At 55.0% G+C, this 16,633-nt stretch overlaps 1 protein-coding gene across 1 annotated transcript in view; it reads right to left on the minus strand.

The window, feature by feature from the left end:
- Positions 1-16,633, minus strand: part of CAPN1 (calpain 1) — a 31,233-nt gene that overhangs the window by 5,389 nt on the left and 9,211 nt on the right. Inside the window, exons 5-17 of the mRNA XM_029061278.2 lie at positions 15,514-15,647; positions 14,391-14,559; positions 14,048-14,131; positions 13,605-13,690; positions 13,391-13,465; positions 13,080-13,240; positions 6,254-6,426; positions 5,472-5,483; positions 5,047-5,258; positions 2,129-2,168; positions 1,215-1,280; positions 1,059-1,116; positions 728-792 (exon numbers count right to left, since the gene is read on the minus strand). Coding sequence (XP_028917111.1) covers positions 728-792; positions 1,059-1,116; positions 1,215-1,280; positions 2,129-2,168; positions 5,047-5,258; positions 5,472-5,483; positions 6,254-6,426; positions 13,080-13,240; positions 13,391-13,465; positions 13,605-13,690; positions 14,048-14,131; positions 14,391-14,559; positions 15,514-15,647 — 1,335 coding nt within the window. The remainder of the gene's footprint in view (positions 1-727; positions 793-1,058; positions 1,117-1,214; positions 1,281-2,128; positions 2,169-5,046; positions 5,259-5,471; positions 5,484-6,253; positions 6,427-13,079; positions 13,241-13,390; positions 13,466-13,604; positions 13,691-14,047; positions 14,132-14,390; positions 14,560-15,513; positions 15,648-16,633) is intronic.

Raw genomic sequence — 16,633 nt, forward strand, 5'->3', positions numbered from 1 at the left:
CATTCGCTTCGCTTCTTGTCCCTTCCAAGCGCTTAGGCCAGTGCTCGGCACGCAGTGAGCGCTCAATAAATACGATCGAATGGATGAATAATAACGTTATTTGTTAAGCGCTCACTAGGGGCCGAGCACTGTGCGAAGCGCTGGGTAGACACAAGGCCATCAGGTGGTCCCACGTGGGGCGCACGGTCTTCATCCCCATTTCCCAGATGAAGGAACGGAGGCGCAGAGGAGTGAAGTGACTTGCCCAAAGTCACAGAAAAGCAGCGTGGCTCAGTGGAAAGAGGCCGGGCTTGGGAGTCAGAGGTCCTGGGTTCGAATCCCGGCTCCGCCACCTGGCAGCTGTGTGACTGTGGGCAAGTCACTTCTCGGTGCCTCAGTTCCCTCATCTGGAAAATGGGGATGAAGACTGGGAGCCTCACGTGGGGCAACCGGATTACCCTGCATCGACCCCGGCGCTTAGAACAGTGCTCGGCACACAGTGAGCGCTTAACAAATACCAATATTATTACTATTATTAAGTGGCGGAGCCAGGATTAGAACCCACAACTTTGGGCTCCCGAACCCAGGCTCTTTCCACTAAATGACGCTGCTTCTCTACTTTCCAAGGGCTTACTTGGTCCAGTGCTCTGCACATAGTAAGCACTCAATAAATACGAGCGAATGAATGAGTACCCCAGGCCCTGGGACCCCCGAGTCCCTCAGACCCCCCGCCCGGCCCGAAGGATACGTCCATGAGGTTCACCATGCTGCGGCACGACTCTAGGCTGAATCCCTTGGTCCGCAGGTCCTTATCTGAGGAAGGGGAGACGAGGAAGCGGGGCTGGGAGACTGGCCTCTAGACTGTAAGCCCGCTGTGGGCAGGGATAGTCTCTCTCTCTTGCTGTATTGTACTTTCCGAGCGCTTAGGACAGTGCTCTGCACGCAGTGAGCGCTCAATAAATACGACTGAAATGAATGGGAGGGGGCTGAGGGGGGCCCGGGGGAGCCCGCGCCCCGGGTCTGGGAGAGGGAGGAGGAGGGCGATCCTCGGGTTGGCCTGAGTTTGGGGAGCCCCTCACGTTTGCTGATGATCTTGTTGAGGATGGTCTGGAGCTCCTTGACACTGATCTCCATGTCCTGGGGGAGAGAAGGGGGCAGAGGAACAACTGACACCTGCCCTGGAGCCCCTCTGCCCTGCCCCCCACCCCCAGACCCCCCAGACACTCCCCACCTACCGCCCCTGCCAGCTGCTTGAAGAGGGTCTTGAAATTCTCGTCGATCTCGCCCTCTGACAGCACTTTCTATGGGGAGATGGGGAATGATGATAATAAGGATAGTATTTCATTCATTCCTTCATTCAGTAGTATTTATTGAGCGCTTACTATGCGCAGAGCACTATACTAAGCGCTTGGAATGGACAGTACGGCAACAGATAGAGACGATCCCTGCCCAGTGACGGGCTCACAGTTTAACTGTTAAGCCTTTACTGTGTGTCAAGCACTCTTCTAAGCCCTGGGGGAAGATACAAGGCAATCGGGTTGGACACAATCCCTGTCCCACATGGGACTCACACTCCTAATCCCCATGTGACAGATGAGGGAACTGAGGCCCAGAGAAGTAAAGTGACTTGCCCCAGGTCACACAGCACACAAGTGGCAGAGCCAGGATTAATAATAATAATAATAATAATATTGATATTTGTTAAGCACTTACTGTATGCCAGGCACTTTACTAAGCACTGGGTTGGACACAGTCCCTGTCCCCCATGGGGCTCACAGTCTCCATCCCCATTTTCCAGATGAGGGAACTGAGGCCCAGAGAAGTGAAGTGACTTGCCCAAGGTCACACAGCACACAAGCGGTGGAGCTGGGATTAGAACCCAGGTCCTTGGGACTCCCGGGCCCTGCGCTCTAGTGTGTGGCGGGAGAGCCCCTTCCTGTCAAGAGACCCTCCCCCAGGGCAGAGTCTTTGGCAGGACGCTTGGATCCTGAGAGGAATGAAGGCAAGGCAACTGGAGTCTGCCCATCCGGAAGCCCTCGCAGGGCAGCTCAGAGATGATGCCCTGGCTGGAGGTTGGCATCTAAATCAGGCCAGGGGACACACGCTGTGGAGACCAAGGGCAGGGACGGCCGGGAGGGGCTCTCCTTACCTCATCTGGGAGATTGGCCTGGATCTGATCATCCAGCTCCCTGTGGACAGACAGACAGACAGTCCATTCATTCATTCATTCATTCATTCAATAGCATTTATTGAGTGCTTACTATGTGCAGAGCACTGTACTAAGCACTTGGAATGTACAATTCGGCAACAGATAGAGACGCTCCCTGCCCGTGGACAGGCTTAAAGTCTAATCGGGGGAGACAGACAGACAAAAACAATAGCAATAAATAGAATCAAGGGTCAGTGGTCACCCCAGTGACCACGGGTCAGGCAACGGAAGTCTTAACAACTCACTTGCTTCCCTTTCCCTTGGTCCAACTCGCACCACTAACCCACAAGCCTGGATCACCCCCACGGTCCACTTCCTTCGCCCCGGTGCGCGAGTCGCGGAGCGCGGCTGGCGGAAACCTTGATATCAGGCCGACCTCATCCACTTCACGTTTATCCCGGCGTGCTTTAACCCTGCCCTCCCCTCTGTCCGGCAAAATTGGTCCTCCGTCCGATTGACGCCGGTGTCCGTTGCCCTCGCCAATCGTTCCAGACGTCCAACTCCCTTCTCAAAACCTCCGTCGGCCCGCTTCCCCCGTGTCTTGCCCCCAGTGACCTGGCCGCCTGCTTTATTGAGAAAATCAAAACTATCGGGCGAGACCTCCCTAAAATCCCCCCTGCCCCTCCCCAGTCCCTCCCCCAACTCTCCCATCTTTCCCGGCAGAATCTCAAAAGATCTCCCGCCTTCTCTCAAAATCCGCCCCCTCCACCTGCGCATCCGACCCATCCCCTCGCACCATTTCAAAACATTCTGTCCCTTCCCTGCTTCCCTCCCTAACGGCCATCGTCAACCATTTGCTCTCCAATGGCGTCTTCCCGGCTATCAAACGTGCCCCTGTCTCCCCTACCTTAAAAAACCCTCCCTTGACCCCACAAGCTCTCTTTGATTACGACGTCATCTCCCTCCTACCATTCCTCTCCAAACTCCTTGAACGAGCTGCCTATCCCTGCGGTTTCAAGGTCCTCTCCTCCAATTCTCTCCTTGTCCTCCTCCAACCAGGCTTCCAACCCTTTCACTCCACAGAAATCACCCTCTCAGAGGTCACAAACGATGTCCTTCTTGCCAAATCCAACGGCCTCTACTCCCTCCTGATCCTTCTCGACCCCTCGGCCGCCTTCGACGCTACCCCCTTCACCTGGAAACGTTATCCAACCTCGTCTTCACCGACATTTTCTTCCGGTTCTCCTCCTATCCCTCTGGCTGCTCATTCTCAGTCTCTTTCGCGGGCTCTTCCTCTGCCTCCCACCCCCTAACTGGGGGGGACTCGAGGTTCAGTTCTGGATCCCCTTCTATTCTCCATCTACACCCACTCCCTTGGAGAACTCATCCGCTCCCATGGCTTCAATTACCACCTCTATGCGGATGATCCCCAAATCTCCATCTCCAGCCCCAACCTCTCTCCCTCTCTGCAGTCTCGCATTTCCTCCCACCTTCAAGACATCTCTACTTGGATGTCCTCCCGTCACCTCAATCTTAACATGTCTGAAACGGAAGTCCTTATCTTGCCACCCAAAACCTGTCCTCCCCCTGATTTTCCCATCGCTGTAGACGGCATCACCATCCTTCCCATCTCACAAGCCCGTAACTTTGGCATTTTCCTCGACTCCTCTTCCTCATTCAACCCACATATTCAATCCATCACTAAATCCTGTAGGTCCAACCTTCACCTCGTCACTAAAATCCACCCTCCACTCTCCATCCAAACTGCTACTCTAAATTAATCCACTTACCCTATCCCACCTGGATTACTGTATTAGCCTCCTTGCTGACTTCCCAGCCACCCGTCTCTCCCCGCTCCAGTCCATACTTCCGTCTACTCTCCGGATCATTTTTTTTACCTAAACGTTCAGGCCACATTTCCCCCCGCCTCGAGAAACTCCACTGCTTGCCCATCCACCTCCGCATCAAACAGAAAGTCCTCGCCATTGGCTTTCCACCTTGCTCCCTACCTCACCTCACTACTCAGTGGAAAGAGCACAGACTTGGGAGTCAGAGGTCATAGGTTCTAATCCCGGCTCCGCCACTTGGCAACTGCGTGACTTTGGGCAAGTCACAACTTCTCTGAGCCTCAGTCACCTCATCTGTAAAATGGGAATGAAGACTGTGAGCTCCATGTGGAACAACCTGATCACCCTATATCGCCCCCAGCACTTAGAACAGTGCTTCACACATAGTAAGCGCTTAACAAATGCCATCACCATCATCATCATTACTCTACTATAACCCAGCCCGCACGCTTCGCTCCCCTAGTGCTGTCCTTATCACTGTACCTCCGTCTCGTCTATCTCGCCACCGATCTCTCGCCCACTCCCTGCTTCTGGCCTCATCTTCCCTCTTCATATTGGACAATGACTTCCCCTACTTCAAAGCCTTGTTGAAGGCCCATCTCCTCCAAGAGGCCTTCCCTGACGAAGCCCTTTTTCCTCCTCAACTCCCTTCTTTGTCGTTCTGCCTTGCTCCCTTTATTCGGTCCCCCTCCCAACCCCATAACGCTTATGTACATGTCTGCAATTTATTTATTTAATGTCTGACTCCCCCTCTAGACTGTAAGCTCGTTTTGGGCAGAAAATATGTCCGTTATATTGTTCTCTCCCAAGCGCTTAGTATGGTGCTCTGTACACAAGAAGCAGTCATTAAATGATAGATGGATTGATCGAACAAGGAAAGGAGAGTCAGAAGATGGAGGGGGATTGGCCCGAGCTTCGATGGAGGGCATGGGGGCAAGGGGCAGGAGTGAGGGGGCAAGAAGGAAAAGCAGAGAGGAGGGACGGTGGGGAAAGGAAGGGAAGAGGTTGTTGGGGAAGGGGTGGGGGGTCCTGGCTGCCGGAGGTTGGGGAGGGGGCCCGTCGCCCACTTACTCGGTGCCCGCCGCCTTCTCGGAGAAGAAGCGCAGCACGAAGTCGCCCTCCTTGTTGGGCTCGAAGGTGGAGGGAATGACGACGTATTCTCCGGGCGGCAGGCGGAAACGCGTGCTCACCTCCCTCAGGTTGATGAACTGCTCCGAGCGGGCGCGCGAGGCGTTGGCCAGGAAGAAGTCCCGCTTCAGGTGCACGCTGGACTGGCCCACCATCTGAGGGGGGCGAGGGGGAAAGGGGGCGGGAGGGACGGGAGCCGTCGCGTGTGGGGAAGGGACGGCGGCCCGGCCGGAGTCCTGCCTCCCCGGACCCTCCCTCTCATCCAGGCCCGGAGCGGCGGGATGCCACTGCGGAGGGGCAACTCTCCTCTCGGGGGACCCCGGGCCCGGGCTACACACGGCTGCGGCTGAGACCAGGCCGGAACGTACCTCCCGAGGAACCTGGAAGAGAGCAGGGAGAGGGGGGTGTCAGCCACCTGTAGTCGGGGGGATAGGGTAGGGAGAGACGGGTAGGATGGGGGCGAGGAGGGATGGGAAGGGCAGGGCATTCTAGGGCAAAGGAAGCTCTCAGGAGTGGGAGGGCCAGGCCCAGCCGAGGTCCAACTTCTAAAACGGGACCGGCAGTCAGCGCTGGGTTTGGGACCCAGGATAATAATAATAATAATAATAATTGTGATATTTATTAAGCGCTTACCATGTGCCAGACACTGTACTAAGCGCTGGGGTGGATACAAGCAAATTGGGTTGGACACAGTCCCTGTCCTACTTGGGGCTCACGGTCTTATTAATAATAATGATATCTGTCAAGTGCTTACTATGCACCAAGCACTGTCCTAAGCACTGGGGTAGATACAGGGTCATCAGGCTGTCCCACGTGGGGGTCCCAATCTTAATTCCCATTTTACAGATGAGGGAACTGAGGCACAGAGAAGTTAAGTAGCCTACCTAGGGTCACACAGCAGACGAGCGGAGGAGCCGGGATTAGAACCCACGACCTCTGACTCCCAAGCCCGGGGTCTTTCCGCTAAGCCACGCTGCTTCTCTAGGGTTCCCCGGGGAGGACCGGGGCCGCCTCCCCACCGAGGACCCCAGACCCTCCCCACCCCAGTGCCCCTGCCCAAGTTGGATCCCACTACTTGACCCGGGAGCGAACCGGCCTCCAGAGATCAGAGGTCAGAGGCCAGCCCCGGGGCCCGGGCAGGGCGAGTCACCTCGTAGACGGCGAAGCCGATGGTCTCCATGTCGCGGCCAAAGCGGCGTTCCTTGCGCCGGTGTTTCTGCATGAGCGCCAGCAGGAAGCTGCAGCCCGCCTCCCGTCCCCCGGTCTCCTCGTCGTCCACCTCCTCCAGACGGATCTTGAACTGAGGGTTCACCCAGAACGTGGCTGGGCGAGGCGGGGAGAGGGGGCGGTCAGGGAGAAGCAGCCCGGATTCTCCCCGCGCCTCTGGCCCATCCCTTCCCAAGCCCCCGGCTCCCACACTTCTTCCTGCCCTGACCTCCATCTTCAACCGCTGTCTTAATAATAATAATAATAATGATGATGATGGTAACTGTTAAGCGCTTACTAAATGCCAAACGCTGTTCTAAGCGCTGGGACAGATACAAGGTCATCAGGTTGTCCGACAGGGTTCACAATCTTGATGCCCATTTTCCAGATGAGGTAACTGAGGCACAGAGAATTTAAGTGTCCAAAGTCACAGAGCTGACGAGTGGAGGAGCCGGGATTAGAACCCATGTCCTCGGACTCCCAAGCCCGGGCTCTTTCCACCGAGCCACACTGCTTCCGCTTCTTGGGAGGCTCCTTCTCTGCCTTCAATCCCGCTCAAGTTTCCCCAAACAGAAAGAGCCTCTCACGATGCCCCAGCCCCCGCACTCATCTCCGTCCCCCCATCCCTCTCCGAACTCCCCAAATGGTTGGCCTCCACTTCCTCTCCTCCAACAACTCCGTTCCTGTCCCATTACCATCTACATATGGTATTTCTTAAGCGCTTACTATGTGCCGAGCACTGTTCTAAGCGCTGGGGTAGATCCAAGATAATCCGGTTGGAAACAGTCCCTGTCCCATACAGGGCTCACAGTCTCAGTGCTCCTTTTACAGATGAGGGAACTGAGGCCCAGTGAAGTGACTTGCCCAAGGTCACACAGCAGACAGGTGGCAGAGCAGGGATTAGAACCCAGGTCCCTCTGACTCCCAAGCCTGTGCTCTATCCACTAGGCTATGCTGCTTCTCAACCTCTAAACTGTGAGCTCACTGTGGGCAGGGACTGTCTCTCTTTATTGCTGTATTATACTTTCCCAAGTGCTTAGTACAGTGCTCTGCACCCAGTAAGCGCTCAATAAATACGATTGAATTAATGAATGAACGGATCTGGTTTCCGCCCTGTTGATACGGTTTTCTCTGAGGTCTCCGGTAACTTCCTCCTTGCCAATCCCAATGGAATCTGCTGTATCCTAATCCTCCGATCCCGCTCAGCAAGTTTGTCTTTGTCAAGATTGTCTTTGACAGTCAATCAACCTGCATATTTATTGGGCGCCAACTTTCATCCATTCAGTCGGTCAGTCGTATTTACTGAGCGCTTACTGTGCGCAAAGCACTATACTACGCGCTTGTGGGAGAGTACAATGTAACAGGAGACACATTCCCTGCCCACAACGAGCTCACGGTCTAGAGGGGGGAGACAGACATTAATAAACACCAATAGATAAATTACGGATATATACATATACGTGTGATGTGGGGATGAGAGGCAGGATGAATGAAGGGAGAAAGTCAGGGCGACACAGAAAAGAGTGGGAGAAGAGGAGAGGAGGAGCTTAATCAAGGAAGGCTTCTAGGAGGTGATGTGACTTCAATAAGGCTTTGAAGTAGAGGAGAGCAATTATCTGTCTGATCTGAGGAGGTAGGCTATTCCAGGCCAGAGGCAGGACGCGGGCGAGAGGTCGGAGGCGAGAAAGACGAGATCGAGGTACGGCGAGAAGGTTAGCGCTACAGAAACAGAGTGTACGGGCTGGGTTGTAGTAGGAGAGTAGCGAGGTGAGGTAGGAGGGGGCAAGGTGGTGGAGAGTTTTAAAGCCAATGGTGAGGAACGTTTCTTTGATGCGGCAACCACTGGAGTTTGGGAAACATGGCCTGAACGTTTTTGAAGGAAAATGATCCCAGCAGCGGAGTGGAGTATTCATTCATTCAATCGTATGTATTGAGCGCTTACTGTACTAAGCGCTTGGAATGTACAATTGGGCAACAGAGAGAGATAATCCCTGCCCAACAACGGGCTCACGGTCTAAAAGGGGGAGGCAGACGGCAAAAGAAAACAAGGAGTCAGGCGTCAGTGCCATCAAAATAGATAAATAGAATCATAGATATATACTTATAAAATAAGTATAATAAAATAGAGTAATAAATAATATATACAAATAGACAAAAGCGCTGTGGGGAGGGGAAGGGGGTAGAGCAAAGGGAGGGAGTAAGGGCGATGGGGAGGGGAGGAGGGGCAGAGGGAAAGGAAGGGCTCAGTCTGGGCAGGCCTCCTGGAGGAAGGGAGCTCTCAGTAGGGCTTTGAAGGGGGGAAGAGAGCTAGTTTGGCGGCTGTGAGGAGGGAGGGCGTTCCGGGACAGCGGGAGGACGTGGGCCGGGGGTCGACGGCGGGACGGGCGAGAAGGAGGCCCGGTGAGGAGGTGAGCGGCGGCGGAGGAGCGGAGTGTGAGGGCTGGGCTGGAGAAGGAGAGAAGGGAGGTGAGGTAGGAGGGGGCCAGGGGATGGACAGCTTGGAAGCCAAGAGTGAGGAGGCTTTGCTTCATGCAAAGGTTGATGGGCAACCACTGGAGGTTTTTGAGGAGGGGAGTGACAGGCCTAGAGATTTTCTGAAGAAAGATAATTGGGGCAGCGGAGTGAAGTATAGACTGAAGCGGGGAGAGACAGGAGGGTGGGAGAACAGAGAGGAGGCTGATGCAATAATCCAGTCGGGATATTATGAGACTGGAGTTTCACAGAGTCCATATTATGGACTGGAGTGGGGAGAGACAGGAGGCAGAGAGGTCAGCAAGGAGGCGGATATAATAATCAAATTGGGATACGAGAAGTGCTTGCATTAATGGAGTAGCAGTTTCGTTCCTCTAATGCTAACCTTCTCACTCTACCTCAATCTCGTCTATCTCGCCGCCGACCTCTCGCCCACATTCTACCTCTGGCCCGGAACGCCCTCCCTCCTCATATCAGATAATTGCTCTCCCCCACTTCAAAACTTTATCGAAGGCCCCTCTCCTTCAAGAAGCCTTTCCCTGACTAAGCCCCTCCTCTCCTCTTCTCCCACTCCCTTCTGCATCGCTCTTACTTGCTCCTTCATTCATCCTCCCTCCCATTCCCACCGCACATATGTACACATATGTATTTATTGGTAATTTATGTATCTATTTATATTAATATCTGACTCCCCCTCTAGACTGTGAGCTCGTTGTGGGCAGGAATGTGTCTGCTTGTTATGATTGTACTGTCCCAAATGCTTAGTAGAGTGCTTTGCACACAGTAAGCGCTCAATAAATACGATTAAATGAATGAATGGAGAGGAAAGGGCAGATTTTAATGATGTTCTGAAGGTAGAACCGACAGGATTTAGTGATGGCTTGAATACGTGAGTTGAATGAGAGAGGAGTCAAGAATAACGCCAAGGTTAGGGACTTGTGAGACAGGAAGGATGGTGGTCCTGTCAACAGTGATGGGAAAGTGAGGGGGTGGACGGGTTTTGGGTGGGAAGAGAAGTTCAGTTTCAGTCATATTAAGTTCGAGGTGATGGGAAGGCATCCAAGTAGCGATATCTTGAAGGCAGGAGGAAATCCTTCTAGACTGTGAGCCCGTTGTGGGCAGGGATTGTTTCTATCTGTTGCTGAATTGTACTTTCCAAGCGCTTAGTACAGTGCTCCGCACACAGTAAGCGCTCAATAAATACGACGGAATGAATGAAACACGAGTTGGCAGAGGGGGAACTGTGGACAGAACATTGAACAAAGCGCCGCTTGAGAGATTTTATCAGAACTAGTAGAATGGGATCATGTTTCCCGCTCTCAAGGAGTTCACAGTCTAGTGGGAGAGCTGGACACTAAAATAAATTGCAGACAGGAGGAAGCCATGGAGTATAAAGACCTGGACATAAATACTTGGGTGAGGAGGAGCCAGAGTGGCAGTTGTGGGGGTGAGATTTATAGTTGGGGAGGTGAATCAGGGAAGGCATCCTGGGAGAGGTGTGATCTCAGTAGGGCTTTGAAGATGGGGAGAGGACTCTTTTATTTATGGTATTTGTTAAGCGCTTTCCTTTCCATCCAGACTGCTACTGCATGAACAGAGTCACTTATAATAATAATAATAATAATAATAATGTTGGTATTTGTTAAGCGCTTACTTTGTGCAGAGCACTGTTCTAAGCGCTGGGGGAGATACAGGGTCATCAGGTTGTCCCAAGTGAGGCTCACAGTTAATCCCCATTTTCCAGATGAGGTAACTGAGGCCCAGAGAAGTGAAGTGACTTGCCCACAGTCACACAGGTGACAAGTGGCAGAGGAGGGATTCAAACTCATGACCTCTGACTCCCAAGCCCAGGTTCTTCCCACTGAGCCACACTGCTTCTCCCCACCTTGATTACTGTATCGGCTTCCTTGCTGACCTCCCTGCCTCCTGCCTCTCCCTGCTTCACTCTGCTGCCCGGATCATTTTTCTACAGAAACATTCAGGCCATGTTTCCCCACTCCTCAAGAACCATCCACCTCCTCATCAAACAAAAATTCCTCACCATTGGCTTTAAAGCAGTCCATCCCCTTACCCCTTCCTACCTCACCTTTCTACTTTCCCACTACAAGCCAGCCCGCACACTTTATTCCTCTAATTCAATAGTATTTTCAATAGTATTTTTTGAGCACTTACTATGTGCAGAGCACTGTACTAAGCGCTTGGAATGCTCTTGGAATGTTGCCGCTTGGAATTCGGCAACAGATAGAGACAATCCCTGCCCATTGACGGGCTTACAGTCTAATGCCAACCTTCTCACTATACCTTGATCTCGTCCGTCTCGCTGCCGACCCCTCACCCAAATCCTCCCTCTGGCCTGAAATGCCCTCTCTCCTCAGACAATGCTTTGCAGATAGTAAGCCCTTAAAAATACCATTATTATTATTATTATTATCATTATTATCTGCCAGACAATTTCTTTCCCCCCATTCAAAGCCTTATTGAAGGCAATCTCCTCCAAGCCATCTTCCCTACGTCCGCCTTTCCTCTTCTCCCCACAGCTTTATTCATCCCCCTTCCCAGCCCCGCAGCACTACATACATATCTGAATTTTACTTATATCTATTTCTGTCTCCCCCTCTAGAATGTGAGCTCATGGGCATGGAATGTGACTATTTTTCTACTGCACCCTCCCAAGTGCTTAGTACAGTGCTCTGCGCACAGTAAGCGCTCAATAAATACAACTGAATGAATCGAATGCTTACTAAGTACCAGGCACTGTACTAGGTGCTGGAGTTGATACAAGCTAATTGGGTTGGAGACAGTCTGTGTCCCACCTGGGGTTCACAGTGTTAATGCCCATTTATGGATGAGAGAACTGAGGCACAGAGAAGTTTAGTGATTTGCCCAAGGACAAATGGGGGAGCTGGAATTATAACCCAAGTCCTTCTAACTCTCAGGCCCGTCCTCTAGCTACTAGGCCACGCCACTTCTCTCCTCTCCTGGAACCACTCTCCAGCCTTGGTTTTCGCCAAGGTGGTTTTCTCCGGGTTCTCCTCTTACGGCTCTGGTCACTCGCTCTTTTAGGGAGTAGTACGGGATAGGGGAGCGCTTCTCACTGGGGTCTGTCCTCAATTCCCCAGCCTCCAATCCCTTGCTCAAATTGTTCCTCCCGCCTGCAACTCTGTCCCCCTCCAAGATCCGCCAAACCGCAACTTTAACACCCTCCTCCTGAAGAAGGCTCTCCCTGAGTCATTTTTCTTTTCTCCACATCATATCTTCCAAACTACCACATCCACACCTCTGCACTCACAGCCACCTAATAGTAATAATAAGCGTCTGTTAGGCGCTTACTATGTGATGATGATGGTCTTTGTTAAGCGCTTCCTATGTGCCAAGCACCGTTCTCAGCACTGAGGTAGATACAAGGTTATTAAGCTGTCCCACCTGGGGCTCACAGTCTTCATCCCCATTTTCCAGATGAGGTCACCGAGGCCCAGAGAAGTGAAGTGACTTGCCCAGAGTCACCCGGCTGACAAGTGGCGGGGGTGGAATTAGAACCCACGACCTCTGACTCCTAAGCCCGGGCTCTTTCCACTGAGCCACGCTGCTTGCCAACCGCTATACTAAGCAGAGCGATAAATCAAAGATAATCAAGTCAGACTTGTCACACCTGTCACACCAGAAACACTTTCATACCTATCACTTTGTCCACTGGATTATTTAAGAACTTGCTCATTCACATATCTAGTTCCTCAGCATGGCGTAGTGGATAGAGCCCGGGGCCCGGGAGTCAGAAGGTCATGGGTTCTAACCCCGGGTTCGCCACTTGTCTGCTGTGTGACCGGGTCGCTTCACTTCCCTGGGCCTCAGTTCCCTCATCTGGAAAATGGAGATGGAGACCGTGAGCCCCAAGGGAGATAGGGACCGGGTCCAACCCGATTTGCTTGTATCCACCCCAGCGCATAATACAGTGTCTGGCACATAGTACGTGCTTAACAAATACCATCATTATTATTATTATTATTCTCTCACCTCTGAAAATTATTTTGGGTCCATTTCTCCCAGTAAACTGTAAGCCACATGAGGACAGAGATAGAGTCTCCTAATTCTACTGTACTCTCCCGAGCGCTTCATAGAGCGCTCTGCATCAGGGAGGCACTCAGTAAATACCTTTGATTAGCAGACCCGCTCCGGGCCCTGGCACCCTGGCTGCCTCTCCCCGAGCCCGGGCCCTGCCCTACCACCCTAGTGGGGCCCGGGAGTCCCAGTCCTCCCTCCCGGGGGGTCTCGGACCTCCCTCCCTGGGGGTCCCCAGGTACCCGGGTAGTTCCTGCAGCCTCCGGCGGTGCTGCCCCGCCTCCAGGTGCCGTCGTAGAGGGTGGTGTTCCACTTGCGGAACGTGCGGGCTTTGAGGGCGTCGGGCGTCAGGTTACAGATTTCCAGGCGTGTGAATTCCCGCAGGAAGTCCTGGAATGACATCCTGCGGGGAAGAGCCACGGGGCCCAGTCAGTTCGAGCCTGAGCCGGGCTCTGGGATGGGGCCGGGGGCAGTCTGACTGGGTGTCTGGTCGGGGAGAGTCTGCGGGTGGGTGGGCACCTCACACCCCAACCGTCGCCTACCCCTTCCTCACCAGAACTCCCCGTCCTCCATCTTGATTCGGAGCGCCTCTCGCTGGGAGGGGTCCACCATGTTCCATTCTTGGGAGCTGCCGGGCAAAACCGCTGCCCTGAGGGCCCTGACGGGACACCGTGTTGTCCCCTTCCCCCCTCGGCCGTTCCCATCCTCCCCGGCTCCTGTGAGGCAGTCCCTCTCCGCTCACAGGCCCGGCCCGACCGCCCCCATACCTGTCGCTCCAGGCCCCCGTCCACTCCACCTCACCCCACGGGTTCCTCATGCGGATCAGGTTCACTCTCTGGCCCCGACAGGTCACCTGTGCCCAGAGCCCAGGGTCAGCGCCCGCCCCAAAGGGACTGCGTGGCCCGTGTCAGTCTCCCCGACGCTGCCCGGGCCCCTGCCGCGCTCAGGGCTCTGTAGTGGACGCCTATCGTGTGCCGAGCACTGTATCAGGGGCTTGGGGTCCCAACGAAAATAGTAGAAAGCGTGACCTATGCCCTGACGGTCTGCCATTCACCTCAACCCATCCGGGTTCCTCCCTCCCCGCACCCCCATCCCTCCGCAGCCCACCGTGTCCTCGGTCCCACCCTCCAGGCTGACCCCCGGGGCCCGAGCGGAGAGGAGAGGGAAGGAGGAGGGGGGACCACCGAGGGCCAAGAGGAAGCGAGTTTACCTGCTTGGCCCCCGTCACCGAATAGGCGTGCCCCTTCACCAGCTTCTTAAAAGTGACAGCCTCCATGTCGAAAGCACTGGTGATCTGTGGTAAATCAATCAGTGGTACTTACTGAGCACTTTCTGTGTGCAGAGCACTGGCCCAAAGCACAAACGCTGCACTCGGTTCCCTGCCCGATGAACGGGAAGTCTTGTTGCGGGGTGGTCCAGGTGGGTGTCAAGGCAAGAAAAGGGTCAATGGGGAGAAATGGGTGAGGGTTGGGGGCGTGGGTCAGGGGTCGGGGGGAAGGGGTCGAGGACCCGGGGTCAGGGGTCGGGGTGCCGGCCGCCCAGCCCCGCCATACGTCGATGGAGCAGCCCAGCAGGGACCCGCGCTCCAGGGCCTTGAGGATGATTTGGTAGAGGTCGCTGGGCGGCTTGCGCAGCTCGAACCACTCGGTCACTCCGCCCGTGAAGTCCTCGAAGCCCTCGGACGTGCTGCCCCCCGAGAGGGCCTCGTAGCTGCCGTTCACCCTGGAGGAAGAGGAGGGGCTCAGGGAGGGGAAGGCCTGCTATGGGAATCCCCCTCATTCATTCACTCTATCATATTTAGTGAGCGTTTACTCTGTGCAGAGCACCGTACTAAGTGCTTGGAAAGTACAGTTCGGCAACAGAGACAATCCCTACCCAACAACGGGCTCACAGTCCAGGAGGGGGGAGACAGACAGCAAAACAAGTAAACAGGCATCAATAGCATCAGTATAAATAAATAGAATTAGAGCTATACATACATCATTAATAAAATTAATAGAATAATAAATATGTACATATATAGTGCTGTGGGGTGGGGAGGGGGGTAGAGCAGAGGGAGGGAGTCGGGGTGATAGGGAGGGGAGGAGGGGCCGAGGTAAAGGGGGGCACAGCCGGGAAGGCCTCCTGGAGGAGGTGAGCTCTCAGTAGGGCTTTGAAGGGGGGACGTGTGATTGCTTGGTGGATTTGAGGAGGGACGGCGTTCCCTGCCAGAGGAAGGACGTGGGCCAGGGGTCAACGGCGGGACAGGCGAGAACGAGGCACAGCGAGGAAGTGAGCGTCCCCAGAGGAGTGGAGTACGCAGGCCCTTGGGAAGATGGATGGGGAGGTGTGCCCTGCCTCCAGGGTCCCAGAAGTAGGGGGTGGGGGGACCCGGGGGTGAGGTGGGGGTCTGGAGCAGGAGGTAGGATGGGGGGTGGTCCCAGTCATGAGGGGGGTCGGGCGGAGCAGGAGGCAAGTCGGGGAGCAGGGGGTCCTGGGGATGAGGGAGGTGGAGCAGGAAGTAGAGTGGGGGATCCCAGGCGTGAGGGGGTTGGGCTGGAGCAGGAGGTAGGATGGGAGAGGGTCCCAGTGGGTGGGGGTGGGGTGGGGCAGGAGGCAGGGTGGGGGGTCCCGGGGGCGAAGGGGGTGAGCTGGAGCGGGAGATGGCGGGGGCAGTGGGGAGAGCAGGGCACTCACTTGGCATAGGCCTTCTCCAGCAGAGCGCTCCAGAACTCATTACCCTGGTCAGAGTGCACGAACACCAGCTTCCCGTCCTTGGTGGGCAGCAGGTCATCCACCACCACGTCCACCCACTCGCCAAACTGCCAGAGCTGTGGGCACCGAGGTCCGGCCGGTTCACCACCCCCACCGGGCGCGGCCAGACCCGGGAAAGGGGGCTGTCCGGAGACCACCCCCCGCCCCCGTTCCCCACACCAATCCCCGTCCCCTCGCCCAACCGCTCCCCTCCACCGCGGACCCGGGGGACGGGGGCCCCCGCCCAACCCAAAAGCTGCCAACCCGGTGGGGGATGGGGATAGGGGTGGGGCAAGTCCCTGCATCGACTCAGGACTTCCAGGTCCCCCTCAGGGATCTGGATCCAGATCGTGGGCTGATGACCAGTAGAACTTACCTAAGAGAATGGTCCTTCAATCTAGTCCCCTCCCTCACCCCCCTATCCCGGGGGAGCGTGTTACTCGGCTCTCGATCACCTCAACCCTGGCCTGATATTGGGGTGGGGGGCATCATTATTAATGGTAGACAGTGACTCTCCCCCCCTTCCAAACCGTCTCCTCCAAGAGGGCTTCCCTGACTACGCCCTCCTTTCCTCTTCTCCCGCTCCCTTCCGCGTCGCCCTGACCCGCTCCCTTTATTCATCCCCCCTTCCCACCCCACGGCACTTCTGTACGTAGCCGTTATTAGTTATATTATTGCCCGTCTCCCCGTCTAGGCTGTAAGCTAGTTGTGGGCAGCGAATGAGTCCATTTACTGTTACAATGTAATAATAATAATGACGGCATTCGTTCAGCGCTCGCTATGTGCCAGGCACTGTACTAAGCGCTGCGGTGGATCCAAGCAAGTCGGGGTGGACACAGTCCCTGTCCCACGTGGGGCTCACAGTCTCGATCTCCAGACGAGGGAACTTCCCATCCAAACCCTCCCCTCCCCCCGCCCCTCCCCCCCTCCTCCCCTTGCACCCACAGCTACTTTCAAGTGTGGCCTCTGGAACCCCCGCTCTGTTACAGGCAAGCTACCTTTCATCCATGACCTTTTCCTCTCCCGCTCTCTCCTCCTCCTCGCCCTTTCGGAAACGTGGCTC

This window comes from Ornithorhynchus anatinus, chromosome 3 (genome assembly GCF_004115215.2).
Source record: "Ornithorhynchus anatinus isolate Pmale09 chromosome 3, mOrnAna1.pri.v4, whole genome shotgun sequence".
Taxonomy (NCBI): domain Eukaryota; kingdom Metazoa; phylum Chordata; class Mammalia; order Monotremata; family Ornithorhynchidae; genus Ornithorhynchus; species Ornithorhynchus anatinus.